At 46.1% G+C, this 21,428-nt stretch overlaps 1 protein-coding gene across 1 annotated transcript in view; it reads right to left on the bottom strand.

Annotated features, from left to right (window-relative positions):
* Positions 1–21,428, bottom strand: part of TRIOBP (TRIO and F-actin binding protein) — a 287,725-nt gene that overhangs the window by 83,641 nt on the left and 182,656 nt on the right. The window contains exons 17-18 of the mRNA XM_033929925.1: positions 4,802–4,891; positions 4,538–4,647 (exon numbers count right to left, since the gene is read on the bottom strand). Coding sequence (XP_033785816.1) covers positions 4,538–4,647; positions 4,802–4,891 — 200 coding nt within the window. The remainder of the gene's footprint in view (positions 1–4,537; positions 4,648–4,801; positions 4,892–21,428) is intronic.

Below are 21,428 nucleotides of genomic sequence, written 5' to 3'. Positions count from 1 at the left end.
AAAAAAAAAAAGATTGCAATTCTGTTCGAATTAATGGAGTCAAGATACAAAAGCAAAAGCGGGAGCTGTTAAGCAATCTAAGAGAGATGTACGTGGCATATCGTGACAAATATGGAGCTGAAATCAGATTCTCAAAATTTTGTGAGCTTAGATCAAAGTTGGTGCTTCAGGCACTCATTCTGTCTGCTTTTGCACTATACATTGCAAGATGCAAATATCAATGACAACTACAAAGTGCAAAAAGCTGTTTGCAGTTTGAACTTCAAAGATTGCTTGCTACAACGATGCCAAAACTGTCCCAGCAAAGAAGCACAGAAAATTTACTTGGAAAAAGCATTCAAGGATTGGGATTCAGGATGAATCGACTGAATTCAAGCAGTGGGTCCATACTGATCACAACACACCAGAAACAAGCAAACATCAGATGATTTGATCAGCAGCAAACTTGCAAACAAAATTTGGAAGCCGACAAGTCACCAATTCATTTCAAAGTATCAAAGGCCCTGATTCCCATAGGGATGCCGAAAGTTAGTTAGTGGTAGGCATCCTACCACCACCTAATTGACTTAATTGGCAATAGACAACAGCAATTGACTATCATTTTAAACCAATTAAAAATTAATTTTAAAAAATGTGGGTGCTTGCAAGTGCCTACCGAACAGGCCGCTGATGTCCCAGCCACAGAGGCGTCTACAACCATGTTGCAACCGGTTGCCTACCATGTGCGGTTGCAACATGGTAGGCAACCGCACCAACAGATGAAAGCACAGTGCCCGACAAAAGCTCAATGCTCGACAGTATGACGCAGGACCTACTCCTGCTGGAGCATTGGTCAAAGACTTGGCAACTAAGTTTCAATGCCAAAAAATGCAAGGTCATGCACCTTGGCGGCAAAAATCCATGCAGGACTTACACCCTAAATGGTGAGATCCTAGCAAGGATTGTAGCAGAACGTGACTTGGGGGTGATCATTAGCGAAGACATGAAGACTGCCAATCAAGTGGAGAAAGCTTCATCCAGGGCTAGACAAATCATGGGCTGTATCCGTGGAAGTTTCGTCAGCCGTAAGTCCGAGGTCATAATGCCATTGTACAGATCCATGGTGAGACCCCATCTGGAATACTGTGTACAATTCTGGAGGCCGCATTATCAAAAAGATGTGCGGAGAGTTGAGTCGGTTCAGCGAATGGCCACCAGGATGGTCTCAGGACTCAAGGATCTCCCGTATGAGGAACGACTGGGTAATTTGCAGCTGTACTCACTCGAGGAATGCAGAGAGAGGGGAGACATGATCGAGACGTTCAAATATGTCACAGGCTGTATCGAGGTGGAAGAGGATCTCTTTTTCCTTAAAGGACCCACGGCAACAAGAGGGCATCTGTTGAAAATCAGGGGTGGGAAATTTCATGGCGACACCAGAAAATATTTCTTCACCGAAAGGGTGGTTGATCGCTGGAATAATCTTCCACAACAGGTAATTGAGGCAAGCAGCGTGCCAGATTTTAAGAAAAGATGGGATTGGCATGTGGGATCTCTTCATGGAGGTAGTTAGGGGTGGGCCATTAGTGTGGGCAGACTAGATGGGCCGTGGCCCTTTTCTGCTGTCATATTCTATGTTTCTATGTTACAGTCAAACTGGGCATGGCTTGTGAAAGGAAGTGATCATAGGCGCCAGTAGGAGCCCCTGTGGACACAATTTTCATATAAAGTAGGCATTGAAAATGTAGGCCAGTAAAACCCTGGTCTGTACATTTCCGGCATCTACTTTACATGTGGCTGCAATTCTGCAACCAGCACCGGTACGTGATTGACATGCGACTAACGGCAGTTTTGGATGCACTGACTGATACCAATGCCTGTTTCAGAGTCCGATTCAAAGTGAATACGTGAAGACCTTGAAAGCCAATTTAGAAGAAAGCAAATTGATTGTTCTGATGAATTTTGTCAAAAATTACTCTTTTGTTGTAAAAGATGCGGCACAGGGCTTTCACTGGGAAAATTCACAAGTACATTGCATCCCTTTGTTGCTTACTACATCGACGAAGCTCATATCGTACAAGTCATAAATGTTTGCAGAGAGGAGAATGCAGCAGGCATCATGTGCTCTCCAAAGAAACGCAACTGGTGTCCGTACAGCCTGCAAACAGTAGGGGAAAACCCCGAGCTCCACAGTTCAAGCAGGCTAGCTGAGCAGGTCCCCGCAGGATCCACATGTCAGCTGCAGACCAAAGTCTGCTCCTCTCACGCAAGCTAGGCAGTCACTAGAGCTTTACTGGAATATAAAATCGTATGGAAAAAAAAAAAAAAAAAATTTGCAAAAAACATAAAAGAGACCAAGCAGATCAAAGTTGCTCCTGTATGCTCGCTTTCAGAAGAAATAATCGACTGGGGGAAACGGAGAACAGGAAGAAGGAGTTACTGAAAACAGTGATCAGTATCTCCTGCAATAGACTCGCGAGAGCGAATGGAAGACCCTTGGTTCAGTATACCATCCCTATTGTACTGGAAACAAGAATTAGAACAATGAACAGGATTTTTCTTTTCTAAAAAATACAAAAAAACAAAACAAAACCCCACAACTGGCACTAACAATAAGGGACACAAATATAGAGTGGAATTGTCCCAATCAGAATGAGGCGCACAAAAAAATGTGTCCTTCAACTCATCTCATGAATTAAAATGCCTTTATTCATCCAAAGTTTCATAAATACATCCATGGACTCAATGACCCGACATGTACATGTTTCGGCCAAACCGGCCTGCCTCAGGAGTTTTATGAGTCTTCAACAGGTGTATCCAAAACCATATAACCATAAATGTAAAGATGCACAATCCTCTAAACGTGGCTGCCAAATCTGAAGTCGTGAAGCAGTAGTCAAACATCAAACACCAACCCAATCAGAAGAAAGGACGGAACAGCCCGGAGAGTGGACACTTGCTTCCTTAATTCTACGGAAGGGTTCCCTGAAGGAGAGAGCTTGCAACTCAGATACGTCGTGCTGAAACAACAGCCACCAGAAACACAGTCACTGTACTGGCACCCCTAGACCAGTAACTTATTTTTGCAGCTAAAAGCCGATGCCGCTTTTAGAAAACGGCTCGGCAAATTTTAAGAATCCCCCGGAGAGTGTGGCGCAGTGGTTAAAACTACAGCCTCAGCACCCTGGGGTTGTGGGTTCAAACCCACGCTGCTCCTTGTGACCCTGGGCAAGTCACTTAATCCCCCCATTGCCTCAGGTACATTAGATAGATTGTGAGCCCACCAGGACAGACAGGGTACCTGAATAAACTCATGTAAACCATTCTGAGCTCTCCTGGGAGAATCGTATAGAATACTGAATAAATAAATGTGCATGCACTGCTTTCAATGCATATTCATTGAGGAAAGCTCATTTGCATGGCAGTGTCGGAGACTGCTAGAAAGCTCGCTAAAGACAGAGATTATCTGCTTTGATAATCCACCGCTGAAATGCGTGCAGGCTAAACCGTTGGAAAACAGTTTTGCGACGGCGTTAAAGTTTTGAAAATCTGCAAATCCAGTTCAGGGGAACGGGATTGATCACCATATATATGGACTCCTGAGTAGATGCAACAGAATGAATATTCATTGTGAGTACCCTTAACCCCATCCTTGACCCAAACCCGTCAGGATTTTAGAACCACTGCTCTAAAGGTAAAGTAGGCCACTCAGAAATAAGATTAAATGGCAAACTCTGAGCCCCCTGGGATTGAATGAGGAAATCGAGTGGTTCCAGCTGTGATTGGTTAATGTGAGAGAGGGTTTTGGTTTCCTTGGCTCCCATGACACGCTCTGATTGGTTGCGTGACTGATTGTACGAAACTGAATGACTGTTGAGTGTCTATAAAGTTTTGCAAAATGAAGTCTCCTGTGTCTGCTCTGATCTCCAGTTTGGATAGGAGAATGCCTCCAGCCTGTAGCTGAGTTAAGTTCTATTAAGATTTATATGAAGTTAAGGATTATGAATTTATGTTTAAATTGGATGAGGGTAATTTTGGTTGAACTGTAGTGTTTAAAGTGTAGTTGGATATTTCGTTAGTTTGTAGTTTTTATCTTTACGCTGTAGCACTTTTTCTGTTTACAGTGCCCCCTTCCTGATGACACTTTTTGCGAAACTCGAGTCGAAGGGAGCTATGGGAGCATATTGTGTTTTTTAGATATATATTGGATCTATAACTTGGAGTATTTTCATGAACTTCTACCAACAATGCCAAGGTCTGGAAAACTACAAAGGGCATGCTCATACAGGCAAGTCATTTTTTAGCATGGATAATTTAAATTCAGCAACTTCTGTAAAACAAATACATACCAGGTTCACAGACAGGATGCGAGTCAGGGGGGGGTGACATGGTTATGTTTGCTTTAGGATATACATATGGCCTTTAAAAACATTTCACGAAATAGATCAGAAAAAAAAAAAGCTTACTAGTATTTAGAGACCTTCAACAGCAGCAAATAAGAGACATAGAGCACAACAGCTAAAAATTTAATAAATTATTGTAACTGTATGTGACATACTTGGTAACATCTGGTCCACCAGTAGGACGAACATTTTTCCTCAATGCCTCAATCCAGTTCCTCCGAATACCTGATGTCATTGCTGACAACGTGAAAACAACCTCCTTTGTCTGAGAAGAAAGAAAAACATAGGATTAGCAGCATCACTAGATGCTTTAGTCTGTTTATTTAGAATGAACCAAAAGGGAGAATTATCAGAATTGGCCAGGATGGGGACAGAGAAACAAAGTAAAGTTGTGAAGTTACAGGCGGTAGATCACTCACATGGATTTGGAAGCCATAGTTGCGCTGTACAGCAAATTCTGAAACATCCGCACAGGAACGCAGATCAATCTCGCCATCTAGGTCGTCAGCCTGAAACAAGCCACACAAGTGTTAGTTAGTAGGCATAATGCTCTGAGATCTCCCATTGTGGGGCTCATGCAAAACAAACCAGAGAGAACTGACCCCAGAGAGCCAATCAAAATATTCCCATAAAAAACTACATAAGATGTCAAGTATGCGTGTCACTGCAAAAACTAATGGTGGGTAATCATTAGACCTAATGCAAGATAATCATTAGATTTACCATTAGATAATGAACAGGCATATACAGTGGTACCTCGGTTTGCGAGTGTTTTCCAAGATAAGCAAAACATTAGCAAAATTGGCGCCTTGGAAACCGAGCACACCTCGATTTGCGAGCACCCCCCCTCCCCGAGGTCCCCCCAACCCACCCGAACCCTCTTCTTACTTTAGTGTAGCCTCCGCACCAGCACCGGCATGTCCTGTGCGTTGGTGCCGGTGCCCGAAGATCTGCTTCCTGTGCTGGGCCTTGAGCATGTGCGCATGCTCAAGACCTGAGAGTTCACGTCGAGAGAATGTGAACTCTCAGGCCTTGAGCATGCGCACATGCTCAAGGCCCAGCACATGAGGCAGATCTTCGGGCACCGGCACCAACGCACAGGACATGCTGGTGCCAGTGCGGAGGCTACACTAAAGTAAGAAGAGGGTTCGGGTGGGTTGGGGGAACCTCAGGTCGCGGCGGGGGGTGCCCGATGGCGGCAGGGGTGGGTGCAGCGCTGCTGGCCTCGGGGGGGAGGGAACATATCAAAGCGAGTTTCTATTATTTCCTATGGGAAAGTTTCCATTATTTCCTATGGGGAAACTCGCTTTGATAAACGAGCATTTTGGATTACGAGCATGCTCCTGGAACGGATTATGCTCGTAATCCAAGGTACCACTGTATATGTGTATAGGAAAAGGGAAGGCAGCTGACTTGATGATTAGCGCAATGGTACATGAGTGAAATGGACACAATTTGAGATGATCTACAACTCTGTACAAATAAATAATGATACAACATAAAAACAAAAATATACAGTAATTATATATGAAGATGATCACAATTGCCATAAATAAGCAATGGGACATGTCAAATAGACTCAATGAACAAAATAAAAAGGAATTGTAAGATTACATAAATGGTCGCAGGTTGAATTCCATATTTAAATCACTTGGGGCTCCTTTTACAAAGCCGCACTAGGGCCTTAATGCACGGAATAGCGCACACAAAATTGCCGTGTGCGCTAGCCGCTACCGCCTCCTTTTCCGCAGGCGGTAGATTTTCAGCTAATCTGGTGTGTGCATTAAAAACGCTAGCGCACCTTTGTAAAAGGAGCCCTTGGAGTCACTGTATTATAATTGTGAATAAACCGCTGTTCCTCCCTCATTAGTGAAATATCTGGATCTCTTCCTCTCCATTTCATCTTAATGACTTTCAATACAAAAAATCTTAAATCTACAATGGCTCTTCTCGTACCAATGTTCCACTATTGGTGCGGACTGTATATTTCTGCTGATACAGCTCCTATGTTTAACCATTCTGGTTTTAATCATCCGTTTAGTTTTATCAATGTACCACTTCTGACATGGACATATAATGGCATAAATGATCTGGGTTGCAATCACTGTACTCTTTCAATTTAGCATTGACTCCAGTGACTGGATGTTCATAAATTGAAATGGTCAAAACTATGTTTACAAATTTAACAATGGCCACAAGGTATGTGTCCAAAAGGGCCAATATTATTAGGCGATGTTTCCGGAAGGGTAGAAGGCACCAGCATATCTCTAAGATTTCGATTCCTGGAATATGCTATTACTGGTGTTATCTTCTTGAAACAATCATGAATTTCAAGTTTCAAGTTCAAGTTTATTAGTTGACTTGATTAACCGCTTAATCCAAGTTTCTAAGCGGTGTACACTTAAAATTTACATATATTAGGGAACCAAACAATACATACAATTAATAAATAAGATTAGTATATTAAAAATTAACATTACAAAAACAATAGGTAAGGAGGGATGAAATACAATTCATAAAGAAAAGAAGAAACATCAAGGGAAAATACAAAAGGGTAATAAGACATATGAGGAAAATAAAATAAGCCAGAGCAATAAGATAAAAGATTAATTTGCAAATGCATCTTTAAAAAGAAAAGTTTTTAACTCATTTTTAAATTTTGCAAACTCCTTCTCCTCCCGTAAAAACATAGGGAGGGCGTTCCAGGTCTGCGGTGCTGTACAGGAGAAGATGAATTGTCTCCTCGTGTTAATAATTTTCAGTGAGGGAATCGATAAAAGATTCTGTTCGTTAGATCGTAAGATTCTCTTTGCAGAATAAGGGATAAGTAGCCTAAATAAAAAAGCTGGGGTCTTATTATATAAGGTTTTAAAAATAATTGTACATAATTTATGAGTGATTCTATATATGACTGGAAGCCAATGAGCCTTTTTGAGGAGAGGTGTTACATGATAGCACAGTTGCTTACCGTAACAGGTGTTATCCAGGGACAGCAGGCATATATTCTCACATGTGGGTGACATCATCTACGGAGCCCCGATGCGGAAGCATTTTCAAGCAAACTTGATTGAAGATTTAAAGTTTGCTCTGCTGCTCCACGCATGCGTGCCTTCCTGCTCCACTAGGGGGTGCATCCCCTCGTGGTCTCCAGTTCACTTAACTAGCCAAGAAGCCAACCTTGGGGAGGTGGGTGGGTTGTGAGAATATATGCCTGCTGTCCCTGGATAACACCTGTTACGGTAAGTAACTGTGCTTTATCCCAGGACAAGCAGGCATGATATTCTCACATGTGGGTGACCTCCAAGCTTACTGAAGAGGGATGGAGGGAAGTTGGCAATTTAAGCAAATAGATTTCGCAATACCGATTGGCCGAACCGGCCATCGCTTCTGGACAGGGAGTCCAGACAGTAGTGGGAGGTGAAGGTATGAACCGAAGACCACGTGGCAGCCTTGCAGATTTCCTCGATAGGTGTGGACCTGAGGAACGCTACGGAGGCTGCCATCGCTCGGACTTTGTGTCCCGTTACTCGACCATGCAGCGCGAGACCAGCCTGAGCGTAGCAGAAGGAGATGCAATCGGCCAACCAGTTGGACAAGGTGCGTTTGGAAACTGGGTGGCCTAACCGGTTTGGGTCGAAGGACAGAAACAGTTGTGGGACTTTCCGGTGTGGCTGAGTGCGTTGGAGGTAAAAGGCCAACGCTCTTTTGCAGTCAAGAGTGTGGAGCGCCACTTCTCCGGGGTGAGAGTGGGGCTTGGGAAAAAACACGGGTAGGACTATGGACTGATTGAGATGGAAATCAGACACTACTTTAGGTAGGAACTTTGGATGGGTGCGGAGTACCACCTTGTCGTGATGGAATACCGTGAAGGGTGGGTCCGCTACCAGCGCTTGTAGCTCACTAACCCGCCGTGCGGACGTGAGTGCGAGTAAGAAAATTACCTTCCAAGTGAGGAATTTTGGATGGCATTTGTCTAGTGGCTCAAATGGGGGTTTCATTAGTTGAGCCAGAACCACGTTAAGGTCCCAAACCACCGGGGGAGGTTTGAGAGGGGGGTGGACGTTCAGCAGACCCTTCATGAAGCGAGTGACTAAGGGATGGAGCGAGAGGGCTTTCCCTTCTAGGGACTGGTGAAAGGCCGCAATCGCACTGAGGTGTACTCGAATGGAGTTGGTCTTTAGGCCGGAGTGAGATAGTTGAAGTAGATAGTCGAGGACCAGGGGGACGGGGGCCGACACTGGGTCCTGGCTGTGGGAGGAGCACCAGGTTGAGAATCTGGTCCACTTTTGGGAGTAGCAGGTTCTCGTCGAGGTTTTTCTGGAGGCCTCCAATATCTCCTTGACTGATTGAGACACGGGGAGAGCAGTCAGGGGGAGAGAAACCAAGCATTCAGATGAAGAGATTGAAGATTGGGATGTAACAGTGAACCCTGACCCTGTGACAGTAGAGAGGGAAACAGAGGCAGAGGCAGTGGATCTCTGACACTGAGTTGAAGTAGAAGGGAAAACCACGGCTGGCGAGGCCAGCGAGGGGCAATCAGGATCAGGGTGGCTTGTACTGTTTTCAGGTGGACAAGCGTCCGCAGTATCAGAGGGAACGGCGGGAACGCGTACAGGAACCTTCCCTCCCAGTCGAGGAGGAAGGCGTCGGCCTCGAGCCGGTCCGGGGAGTATATCCGGGAGCAGAAGAGAGGCAGCTTGTGGTTGTGAGGGGACGCGAACAGGTCTATTTGAGGTGTCCCCCACCGTTCGAACACTCCTCGTAGGGTCTGAGAGTGTAGTGACCACTCGTGTGGCTGGAGGAGGCGGCTGAGTCTGTCCGCCAGGCAGTTTTGTTCTCCTTGTATGTACACCGCTCGGAGGAAGGTGTTGTTGGAGATTGCCCATTTCCAGAGGCGCAGGGCTTCCCGACAGAGGGGCCAAGACCCTGTCCCCCCTTGTTTGTTTATGTAGTACATCGCTACCTGGTTGTCGGTTCAGATGAGAACCACTCGGTCGTGGAGCAGATGTTGGAAGGCTACAGCTGCGAGATAGATGGCCCGAAGTTCTAGCACGTTGATGTGGCAGCGACGATCTTGTGCTGACCACATTCCTTGGGTGCGTAGGCCGTCCAGATGGGCTCCCCAAGCGTACTCCGACGAGTCCGTGGTGAGTACCTTGCTGTGGGGTGGGGTGAGGAAGAGCAAACCTTTGGAAAGATTTGAAGAGTCGCCCCACCAGCGGAGCGATCGTTGCAATGAAGGAGTCACTGTCACGGAGCGGTCGATCGGGTCCCGGTCTTGACGCCATTGAGACGCCAGGGTCCATTGAGGGATTCTCAGATGGAGGCGGGCGAAGGGTGTGACATGGACGGTGGAGGCCATGTGGCCCAGGAGGGTCATCATCTGTCGAGCTGATACCGAGGTCAGCAGGGAGATCCTTCGGCTCAGACTTACTAACGCCTCCCTGCGCGGAGGGGGGAGGAAGGAACGGAGGCGAACCGTGTCCAGCGTGGCCCCGATGAACTGTAGGGACTGCGAGGGGCGTAGTTGGGATTTTGGGAAGTTTATTTCGAACCCCAGACTTTGTAGGTAGGTAATAGTCTGTTGGGTCGCTGAGATAACCCCTTCCCTGGACGGGGCTTTGATTAGCCAGTCGTCCAGGTAGGGGAATACCTGGAGGCCCTGGGAACGTAAGGTTGCTGCTACCACCACGAGGCACTTGGTGAAGACCCGAGGTGATGATGCTAGTCCGAAGGGGAGGACTCGGTATTGTAGGTGCCAGTTCCCTACCTGGAAACGCAAGAACTTGCGGTGAGCGGGGTGCACTGGGACATGTGTGTACGCCTCCTTGAGATCGAGGGAGCAGAGCCAGTCGCCCTCGTCGATCAGGGGGTAAAGTGTCGGTAGTGAGAGCATCCGAAACTTTTCCCGTACTAGGAATTTGTTGAGGCGTCTCAAGTCTAGTATTGGGCGTAGGTCTCCCGTTTTTTTCGGTACCAGGAAGTAACGGGAGTAGAAGCCCTTCCCCCGTTGGTCGGGGGGAACCTCCTCCACTGCTCTCAGGCGAAGCAGGTCTCGAGCTTCGGAGAGGAGTAGGGGTAGCTGAGTCCGGTTGGGAGGGCAATTCCTTGGGGGGGTTGTCCGGAGGAATGGCCCGAAAGTTGAGAGAGTACCCTGATGAGATCACGCCAAGGACCCATGCGTCCGACGTGACTTGTTCCCAGCGAGGGTAAAAGGCTTTGAGTCGACCCCCGGTGGGAAGGTGGCCTGGGACTATGGCGGAGGGGGCCCGCCCCCTTCCGCATGCCCCGTCAAAAGGACGGGGATGGTTTAGTGGTCGTAGGCGGTTGGGATTTGGGCATGGCCCTGTGGTGGGCTTGCGGACGCCTGGGTGGGGGCCGCGAGAAAGCAGGGGTGGACTTTTGTGGGTAGCGGCGCGGAGGGGCCCTATACGGCCTGGCCGCTGGCGGTTTGGGCTTTTGCCGGACAAGGGAGGCAAACGAGCGTTCATGTTCGGAGAGGCGTTTTGTAGCCGCCTCGATAGTGTCATCGAACAATTCCTTTCCCACACAGGGGAGGTTAGCCAACCGGTCCTGTAAGTTGGGGTCCATGTCGACCAGGCGCAGCCAAGCTAGTCGGCGCATGGCGATAGCGAAGGCTGCTTCTCTGGAGGAGAGTTCGAAGCCATCGTAGGCCGCGTGGAATAGATGAAGACGCAGGTTGGAGAGGGACTCTAAAAGCAGGCCGAACGTTCCTTGCCGGGAGGTCGGTAGGTCAGTCTCAAAGGCTCTCAGTAGTCCAATGAGGTGTTTGAGGTAGGATGTGAAGGTGAAAGTGTAGCTTTGCACCCTAGAGGCCATCATTGCGTTTTGGTATAGTCTCCTGCCGAACTTGTCCAGGGTTCGGCCTTCTCGGCCTGGGGGGACCGCTGCTGAGACCCGGGACGGGTGAGCCTTTTTCAAGGAGGATTCTACTAGCAGCGATTGGTGGGAGAGCTGTGGTTGCTCGAATCCCGGGTAAGGTACAGTGCGGTACTTGGCCTCCATTTTGGAGGGTACGGCCGTGACCATGTAGGGGGTCTCCAGGTTCCTAAAAAAGGCCTGTTGGAGTACCGGGTTAGGTGGTAAGCGAAGGGACTCTCTGGGCAGTGATGGCATATCCAGTTCCGCCAGGTACTCTTTAGAGTATCTGGAGTCGGACTGGAGGTCTAAGTCCAATGCGTGGCCCATGTCTTGGACAAAGCGAGTGAAGGATGGGCGAGATGTCCCCGGAGCCCCGTGCGGGGTCGGGGAACGAGACCTTCGTCGGGTGGAGAAGGATAGGGAGGCTTCCCTCGAGTATCGAGGTTCATGTTCCGATCCGTGCTCCGAGACTGGGGAAGCACTGTGAGAGTGTTCCGGGGTTGTCGATCTTCGGCGTCTCGAGGGGCCCTTCGGAGACGATGCCGGAGTTAGGGGTACCGATCGATATCGGATCGGTGATCTCGATCCGGACTCCCTCGGAGAATACGTCCGAGGGGGAGTTCGGAGGATGCGCGGGTTGGAGAGTGATAACTCAGCCACCCTTAGTGGTCCCGTACGAGGTGTGGGAGAACGGCCTCGTAGAGATGGTGAACCTCGGGCCTTCTTGGAGGTACGGCGGTTCGAGGTTTCTGTCGTTTTAGCCCGACGTTTTGCCCCTCGGCGGTCTGCGGAGGGGGAACGTCTCGGGCGCCTCGGCGAGGAGTCTGAGGAGGATGGGATGCGGCAAGGATTGCGCACCTTTCCTCGAGGTTGACCAGTGCGAGGCTCAGGCTGGTCTGGCACGTTCGAGGTCGAGGCCGATTGAAACTGGGCCATTGCAGTGGACAGCTCCGACGTGATCATCGCTCGGAGTAGGTCCTGGAAGACGGGCACGGACAGCATCGAAGGCATGTCCGCTGCCTCGGTGCACTCCACCTGGGGCGACCTCGTATCAGAGTATTCCCGTGTGGTGGAGGCACGGCCCGAAGGCTTGGAGGGCTTAGTCGCTGTAAGCATGGGGCTTCCGCCATGCGTCGACGTTGTCCCCGAGGTTGGCTTCTTCGCTGTTACAGAACCTGAAGAGGGAAGAGGGGACTTACCCGGGGCCGAGGCTTTCTGTTGTCCCGAGGACTTCGGGGTCGAGTCTCGAGGTGATGCCGAGGTATCCGGGGCCGAGGTCAAGGCCGACCTCGAGGCCGAGGTGGAGGGTTGGTCCGGCGTGAAGAGGTCCGCCATGCGGGCTTTTCTTCGGCGGAGGGCCCTGTTTTGGAAAATCGCGCACTGGGGGCAGGAGTCGGTTGGATGAGCTGCCCCCAGACAGAGGAAGCACCGGCGATGCGGATCTGTGAGAGAAAGAAGCCGCTCGCACCGGGTGCACTTTTTAAAGCCAGTCAAAGGCCGGGACATTAAATCGAAAGTGGCTGCGGCTCGATTAGCCACGCGGCCACGGGGACCCGGAAGCCTCCGGGTCGTCGAAAAACGAAGCAGGAATCAAGTAAAGTTGTAAAGAATTCGCGCACAGCGACTTAATCGAGAAAAAACAAGAAAAAATCGCGGTGCTAGAAGGCAGTTGGGGCAGAGCCTGAGAAACACGGCTTCTAGGCTCGCGGAAAATTTTGAACTGGAGACCACGAGGGGATGCACCCCCTAGTGGAGCAGGAAGGCACGCATGTGTGGAGCAGCAGAGCAAACTTTAAATCTTCAATCAAGTTTGCTTGAAAATGCTTCCGCATCGGGGCTCCGTAGATGACGTCACCCACATGTGAGAATATCATGCCTGCTTGTCCTTGGATAACAAACTTTTTGGATTTTGTTATTAATTTGATTGATGCATTTTGATGTAATATGTGCCAATTTTTCTTGATAATGCCTTGTATGTCATGGGAGAGATGAGAGAATCTAAGTGTACACACTATATCCGGGTTTGATAAATCCCAGATTGAGCAACTCTTCTCTATGTTTCATTTGTGCCTTGAGAAGACACCCTTTGACGCAATCCTCTGGATAACTTCTTGCTATAAGTTGTTCGTCATCAATGGTGCTTGTTGTTCGAATTCATCAGTGTCAATGCCAAATTAGGTAGAATGCCATCTAGCCAACTCTTCCCCCCCCCCCCCCAACGGTCTGCTTAAGGCTAAGGTGGCTCCTGTCGCTACCAATCATATTGTGTTTTCTTATCCATTCTTTAATATAAAATTTTGCAATTCAAATTACCCCAAATTTCAGTATGTGTGAATTGTGAGATTATTATTATATGTATCATCGGATTTTAGGTTGCAAGCCGCGCAGGTGGTTTATCCATGGTGCAGGATAATAAGATTTTAATAAAAACTTGGAAACTTTCTTCTGGGTCAGCATGGCATCTCTCTAAGTGAGTTGTCCAGTTGCGCAATCTGGGCTCTCTCCAATTATTCTGTAAACATCTGAAAACTTGGCTTTTTTTCAAAATTGTGATCTTCGTTTCTGACTATCCCTCTCTCTACTGTATTTTTTCTCTTCAATTTTTTGTAAACCGTATCGAGCTCTATTTTTAGAGAGAACATGCGGTATTAAGGTTTAGTTTAGTGTATAATGCGGAATACCCAGGCTGGTCTCGACATGCAAAAGCTTACTGAGATCTTTGCAAGCTTTCCTGCACCAAGAAGTTCAAACTCACCAAAAGTCACACAGTGCTGGCAAGAACAGTGCCTCTGGATTCAGCAGCAGTAAGAAAAATAATTGGGGGGGAGGGGGGTTGGAACAGAGCATAGGAGAACCAACCATGCAACATGTTAGTCCGGGCTTGGGTTCTCTGTTATTCTGCTTCAAACATGCAGTGGGTCGAACTGGATCTTGCTGGAAATCTTATCAAATAACTTGGAACCAGCTAGATTTCCAATACACCAGAAGTGGCCGTTGTCACTAGAAAGCCGCTAAGACAGTGGCCCCAACAAAACATATTCCTACAGCTGATCGTCCACGAAGTAAAATTGCAAATCAGACTACAAGAACTGCATGAAGACCACTGAAGACCTACTGCACAGCCTAGCAGTTACATGACCATTGTGAAAGGAACACAGAAGATGCAAGATAAAACCATTTTAATAGGTATTTTTCTCACAACAACAAAAAAAAAATAATTATATATATATACATATATGAGATCTCAAAGTCCCTCCTTAAGGGCCGCAATCCAGTCAGGTTTTCAGGATTTCCTCAATGAATATGCATTGAAAGCAGTGCATGCACATAGATCTCAAGCATATTCATTGGGGAAATCCTGAAAACCCGACTGGATTGCAGCCCTCAAGGAGGGACTTTGAGACCCCTGAATATATATAAAATCTTGGAACAAAGTCTACTGGAACTGATATACAGTAAAAACAATTCTCCAACTAATTAAGCCAGCTTCCAGGCAACCCACCTTACCCACAGTTAAAGCTAACTGGACAGTCCCAATCCGGCTAACTAAACCTGCACCCCAAGAATTCTCCAAGCACTATTTTCATGTAGCTCAACAAAATGTATGCAGTCAGCAGTGCGAGTTTAAAAATGAAACATCCCTCTGTATGTAATTTTTCAAAGGATTTATAAACACACAGCAGGACTGAATAAGGCTGATTTGTTTAGGCTTGGCAGACTTTTTCCCTTCAGGCCTCCAGCCCAAATGGAACCAGACTCCACTGGGCGCACAGCACCATGAGCCTTTAGACCTAGCTACAGAAAATACCCTCCCCTAGCCACTAGAATTACAATTCTCAGCCAGATGCTGGAAATCACAATTCCCTCCAGAATTCAATAGACACTATTAATAAGATGGATTGCAGATACTACATCCACCCCGCCTCTCCAGATGGCTACCCTTACAGTACTCCTGCCTTAGCCAGGCTGAGAAACCCTGCTTGGAAACCAAACCCAGCTCTAATACAATCCTGGTTCCAAGTTATCATGTTGGCTCTCCAAATATAATTTGGGGGGCACTATTTATGCTTGTTGAGAGTGCTGGAGATCTGAGGTAGTCAAGTTTCCTTATTTCTGCAATATCCATAGGCCTCTATCCTCTTCCTCCTTGCTTAGTCATAGAAGCTTACATTTTGTACTGCAGAAGAGGCAGTTTACACACAAAAAATAACAAAGCACATACACACTAAAGATCATTATAACAAGCCTAAAATTCCACATATGGAAAAAGGGACAATGTTCCTTTAAATTCCTCCCCCAACCTTTTCCCTTCAGCTACCCAATAATGGTAAGACTTCCTTTTATATGCTGCTCATGCTAATTAAATCAGCTTTGAAAGCCATCTGAACATCCCTCCTCCTCCCTCACCCATAAAAAAGGTTTTGCATGCTTGGATAGGGCAATAATTTACAGACATGACAAGGGCTTTCAGTCCAACTGTGCTGACCTGCTTGGAGCTGATTATATACAAACATGTAGGACTTATTTTATACTGTATTTTAAAACCAATACCACCACAGAAAAATAATTTCTTGTTCTGTATTGAAAACAAAATAAAAATAATGTATGCAAATGGAGTAGGAAAGTTTTCAAATGTGGGGGAAGGGGGAGAGAAGTTTTAACTAAGATAAGAAAGAAGGCGTGACCTTCAAAAAGCTATTTTTTCCCAAAACATTTAGAGGAAACCGTGATGAGAAAGAACCAACATGACTGGATAGAAGATCACTGTGTGCCTCGCTAAAACATGCCCAAAAATGAACACTCCTGCCTCCGAAGCCTTTCCCCTGCACACTTTACCTGTGAGTAAAAAAAATTGAGAGAAGGCATAAAAACCACCCCCAACCCAAGCAAATCTAAGCCAGCACAAACTCCAGCCCCATCAGCAGACTGTTTGCAAACTGCCAAAAAAGGTCAGTCATGTGGAACCTGGCAAAACTCATGATATTTAAGGGTAATTATCCCTTTACGGGCAAACCCAACCTATAGCATAATGTAGTCAATTCAATTCCCTGCAGAACAGCCCGGCAGCTCTGAAAGAGGGCTGGCACAAGTATTTCATTTTGTTTTCAGATTTTGGCACTCTTAAGGGCCCCTCTAGCTTTTCTTTCAAAGACAAAAAGGCAGTCCATATACGGACAAAGACACGTTAAACACTATAGTTTTTGTATCTATTCTACTTTCAGTGTGAGCTTCTCAAAAGTGTCAGACAGCTAATCAAGTCACAACTGTACCACACTGTTACGAAGCACAGAGCTGGATTGTGCACTTCCACCCGGCTTGCATCGGACATAGGTTGATGTTGGTGTACAGATGCCTGTATTTTCCAAAACTTCAGCTAGCCAATCAGAATGCTCTAAAGGCCTCCATTACATTACATTATGTAATTTCTATTCCGCCTTTACCTTGCGGTTCAAGGCGGATTACATAAGAATTGTTATAATATTAAGAAGTACATATTGTTAAGGTAATCAGAAGTTCTTAAGGAATAGTTTGAACATTTTCTAATTTGCTAAGAAGTAGGTAGTATTGTAGGAGGAGTTTGGGGTATGTCTGGTTGGTTATATTGGTTTTATGTATTTTTTGAAGAGTAGGGTTTTTGTTTCTTTAGGCTGTAATTTTGCCAATTATGTATTGCTATTTTTGTCCTGACTTTTTTACTACTGGATTGTACATCCACTTAATTCACAGATGAACAGAAAGTAGAACTCTTTGAACTAAGCCCTAACTTAAGATGTGTAAATTAGGAGATGTGGCAGTATGTGGCGCAGTTGTTAGAGTTACAGCCTCAGCACCCCGAGGTTGTGGGTTCAAATCCCTCGCTGCTCCTTGTGACCTTGGGCAAGTCACTTAATCCCCCCATTGCCCCAGGTACACTAGAGTTTGAGCCCACCAGGACAGATAGGGAAATGTAAAACCACTCAGGATATAAGTGGTATATATAAATAAATCATAAATAGAATGCTAGCACATCACTCACAAAAGATGCCAATATGCCACCTAAACACTATTTTGTTAATATGCACCTAACCTGCATAGCATGCATTTGCATGGGAGATGGAGTACACACGGGCAGGGCTCCTGCTTACTGTATTCTGTAAGTTAAGCACATACTGTAAGGCAGTGTTCTTCAACCTTTTGACACCTATGGACCGGCTAAATTAAAATAATTATTTTGTGGACCGGCACCGGTCCGCGGACTGGCAGTTGAAGAACACTGGGCTAAGTCGTGCCCATCTCCACCCAATTTTTCATATATACACACATACAATGTAATCGTATTAACAACACATAATGGTTAACCACAAAATTAAAATACACAGAGCACACTGTATGCTTTTCAACATTCATTCCTACCAGAAAACAGATAACCCCATGCAAATGCAAGACCAAAAACTAAAAGTACTAATATTCACAAACAAATCCTAAGATGCAAGACTCTGCAAGCAGCACAACACCAGAGGAAAAGCAAATGCATTTCTTCCTGAACAGACAAATCAATCACTAAATAAAAAAATTAAAGCATTTCCCCTACCGTTGTCTCTCCATACATATGCCTTGCCTTCTGGCCTGCCCCCCAGTGTTATCTTTGGGCCAGTCCACAGTGCGATCAATGCGGCGTCTTCAGGCTGGCCCCCTGAGTGCTGCACTGCACAAAGCTGTGGGCAGCGCACGTCCCGTGCCTCATATGGAAGCCTTTCCTCTTGGCATTGCAACGTCAGAGAAAAGGCTTCCGGTTCAGGCGCAGGACACGGGTAGGAGCCTTTTCACACGGCTTTGTGCACTGCAGCATTCAGGGAGCCGGCCCGAAGACGCTGCATTGATCGCACTGTGGACCGGCGGCTGAAGAACGCTGTCTTGGGCCCGATGGAAGTACCGGCCCTGTGGAGCGGCAGAAAAGTTCTGTGGACTGACACTGGTCCACGGACCGGCGGTTGAAGAACACTGCTGTAAGGCAGTGAATCACAAACTGTGTGCCGCCAGAGACTGAAGGACACATGACATATACCGAATGTCACTTCCGGCGTCGGTGCCTCTCTTCCTCTCCGCCCCCAGATGAACCTCGTCTCATGTTCCCTGAGCTTGGGGCCATGCCTAGAGGGCGAAACTTGGCCGTGTCAGGTCTTTTATTAATAAATTGCATACTTCCCGATGCTTGATCTGCTACATGTCTTCTACCTACAATAAGTTATGTGCATTGCTGCCAAGTTTAGGCACTCATGCCAGCTCCACAGCTGGCCTAAGTGCATGCACCTAGATCTTTGAATTGTTAATTCTTATTCTTTTTGCAGTTCAGTTAAAAATGTTTATTTGTAAAAAAGATTCCTTCTTTACCCCCTCCTTTACAAATATGAGCTAGCGTTTAGTGCCAGTCGCTGAAGTAACAGCTCCAAAGCTCATAGAATTCTTATGAGCGTCCGAGCTGTTACCACCACGGCCGGCGCTAAAAGCACTAGCGAGGCTTTGTATAGGAGGGGGTTAAAGTTTGAGAAACTTATTAAAATTGGAATTGATTTATTCAGTTCTTGTTATTAATCCCTGGATTTCTCATGTTCTTCAGCTTTTAGGTTTTGTTGTTTACTTGAGTTGTATTGTGGTGCAGGGGCAGGGGTGTCAAAGTCGGTCCTCGAGGGCCGCAATCCAGTTGGATTTTCAGGATTTCCTAATGAATATGTATGAGATCTATTTGCATTCACTGCTTTCATTGTATGCTAATAGATCTCATGCATATTCATTGGGGAAATTCTGAAAACCCAACTAGATTGTGGCCCTCGAGGACTGACTGACACCTGTGGGTTAGAGCTACAGTTTCAGCACCCTGAGGTTGTGGGTTCAAACCCTGCATTGCTCCCTATGACCCTGGACAAGTCACTTAATCCTCCACTGCCCCAGGTACATTAAACAGATTGTGATCCCATTGGGACAGATAGGGAAAATGCTTGAAGTACCTGAATGTAAACTGCTTTGAATGTGATTGTAAAACTACAAAAAGGCAGTATACAAGTCCCAATCACTTTCCCTTCATAGTTTTGTTCTTCCTACTGTTACCACATCAGAATTTTAGGGGACTAAGTGGGCTATAAATCCTGGAATTTAACTGTTAGGCACACCTATCCCAGGTTTTGCTACTCTTCTAGAAAACAGAACCTTTCCACAAAGCTTTGGGGTACCTAAATGGAGGTACTCAGCTATAGAATTATCACCAATTGCTTTAATAAAAAGGTAAAAATTGGTCTTACCGCTAGTTTATTGCATTGAATCTTGCCAAACCAGTCAAAATGAATGAATTCTACTCCCCACCAGCAGATGGAGACAGAAAATACTTGTGTAACCTATCATATAAAAGGCATTGTGCAGCTAAACAGTTAATTATGTAACAAAACTCACAAAAGGTACAGTTCCTTCAAAAATCTTCCCACAAGGATAGTTATCAAAGGTGAGGTTATCAATGGAGAACCTCACCATATAAAGAACTAAATACCAAAATCAACAACCAGAACAGACAGAATACCCTATGTACACACAGAGAACAAGAAATTAGATAAACCTAAATTAGACAAATTGCCTGAGATTATTGCAGAGGTTGATAAGTGACAAAGAAAGGAAAATAGATATGCTGCCTGCTTGTTAGAGGTTATAATTTAATTTTATTTTTACATATGTGATCTTTCGGGTGATGTTACAGTCCCAATGATGTGGGCTTGAAACTGAAAAGTTTATTTTCTTTTATTGTAATAATTTATTTTTCACATTTGTGTGTATGCCTAGTTTTATCTGTTGTAATAAAAAATAAAGAAATACAAAAGAAATTAGGTTTTTACCTGCTAATTTTCTCTCTTTTATAGACTCTCCAGACCAAAACAGTTCACTTATAGGTAATAGCTCACCATGAAGGGTGGAGGAATAGCACTGTACATAAAGGACACCATTCATTCGACCAGAATGGATACGGCAGCAAGGGCGGAAGGACTGGAATCATTATGGGTTAAATTACCAGGAGGAAATGGAGCCGACATAAAATTGGGACTGTACTATCGCCCTTCTGGACAAACGGAAGTGAACGACAAAGAGCTGGAAGCAGAATTGAGGCGGGAATGCAAAAGCGGAAGTGCGATGGTGATGGGGGATTTCAACTACCCCGGGATAGACTGGAGCATTGGAAACTCAAACTGTGCAAGGGAAACAGAATTCCTGGAGGCTGTGAGAGACTGCTTCATGGAACAACTTGTCAAGGAATCAACGTGAAGGGATGCCACTCTCGACCTAATCCTCAACGGGCTAGGGGGACCTGCAAAGGAAGTGGTGGTAGGAGGACCACTAGGAAACAGCGACCACAACATGATCCGGTACAAATTAGAAGTAGGAACATCCAAAGTGAAGAGAACCACAGCAACGACGCTCAACTTCAAGAAAGGGAACTACGATGCTATGAGAGCAATGGTGAGAAAGAAAATCAAAAACAGCTCAAAATGGATGGAGACTGTAGAGAGAGCCTGGTCCCTATTCAAGGACTCGGTGCAAGAAGCACAAAACCTGTACATCCCCCCCCCCCCAAAAAAAAAAAAAAAACGAACAAAAAAGACCCGGTATGGATAACAAATGAAGTGAAGAAGGCGATAGGTGACAAGAAGCAATCGTTCCAAAAATGGAAAAAGGACCAAACCGAGGAAAACCAGAAGGAACATAAAAACACCAGAAAAACCGTCACCGAGTGGTTAGGAAAGCAAAAAGAGAATACGAAGAGAGGCTAGCTGGGGAAGCAAGAAACTTCAAAACGTTCTTCAGATACGTTAAAGGGAAGCAGCCTGCGAGGGAGGAAGTAGGACCATTGGATGATGGAGACAGAAAGGGAGTGGTAAAGGAGGAAAAAGAGGTAGCTGACAGGTTGAACAAATTCTTCTCGTCGGTCTTCACAAGCGAGGACACATCCTATGTACCAGAACCCGAAGAGATCAGAAGTGGAGATCGAGAAGAAAAACTGGCACATATAGAGATAAGCCATGAGGATGTTCTCCAACAGATAGATAGACTGAAAAGTGACAAATCACTGGGCTCGGACGGAATCCACCCAAGGGTTCTAAAAGAGCTAAGAAACGAAATAGCGGAAACACTCCAACAAATTTGTGA

Source organism: Geotrypetes seraphini, chromosome 2 (genome assembly GCF_902459505.1).
Source record: "Geotrypetes seraphini chromosome 2, aGeoSer1.1, whole genome shotgun sequence".
In the NCBI taxonomy this organism is placed as follows: domain Eukaryota; kingdom Metazoa; phylum Chordata; class Amphibia; order Gymnophiona; family Dermophiidae; genus Geotrypetes; species Geotrypetes seraphini.
This window is presented reverse-complemented; position numbering and strand designations above follow the sequence as displayed.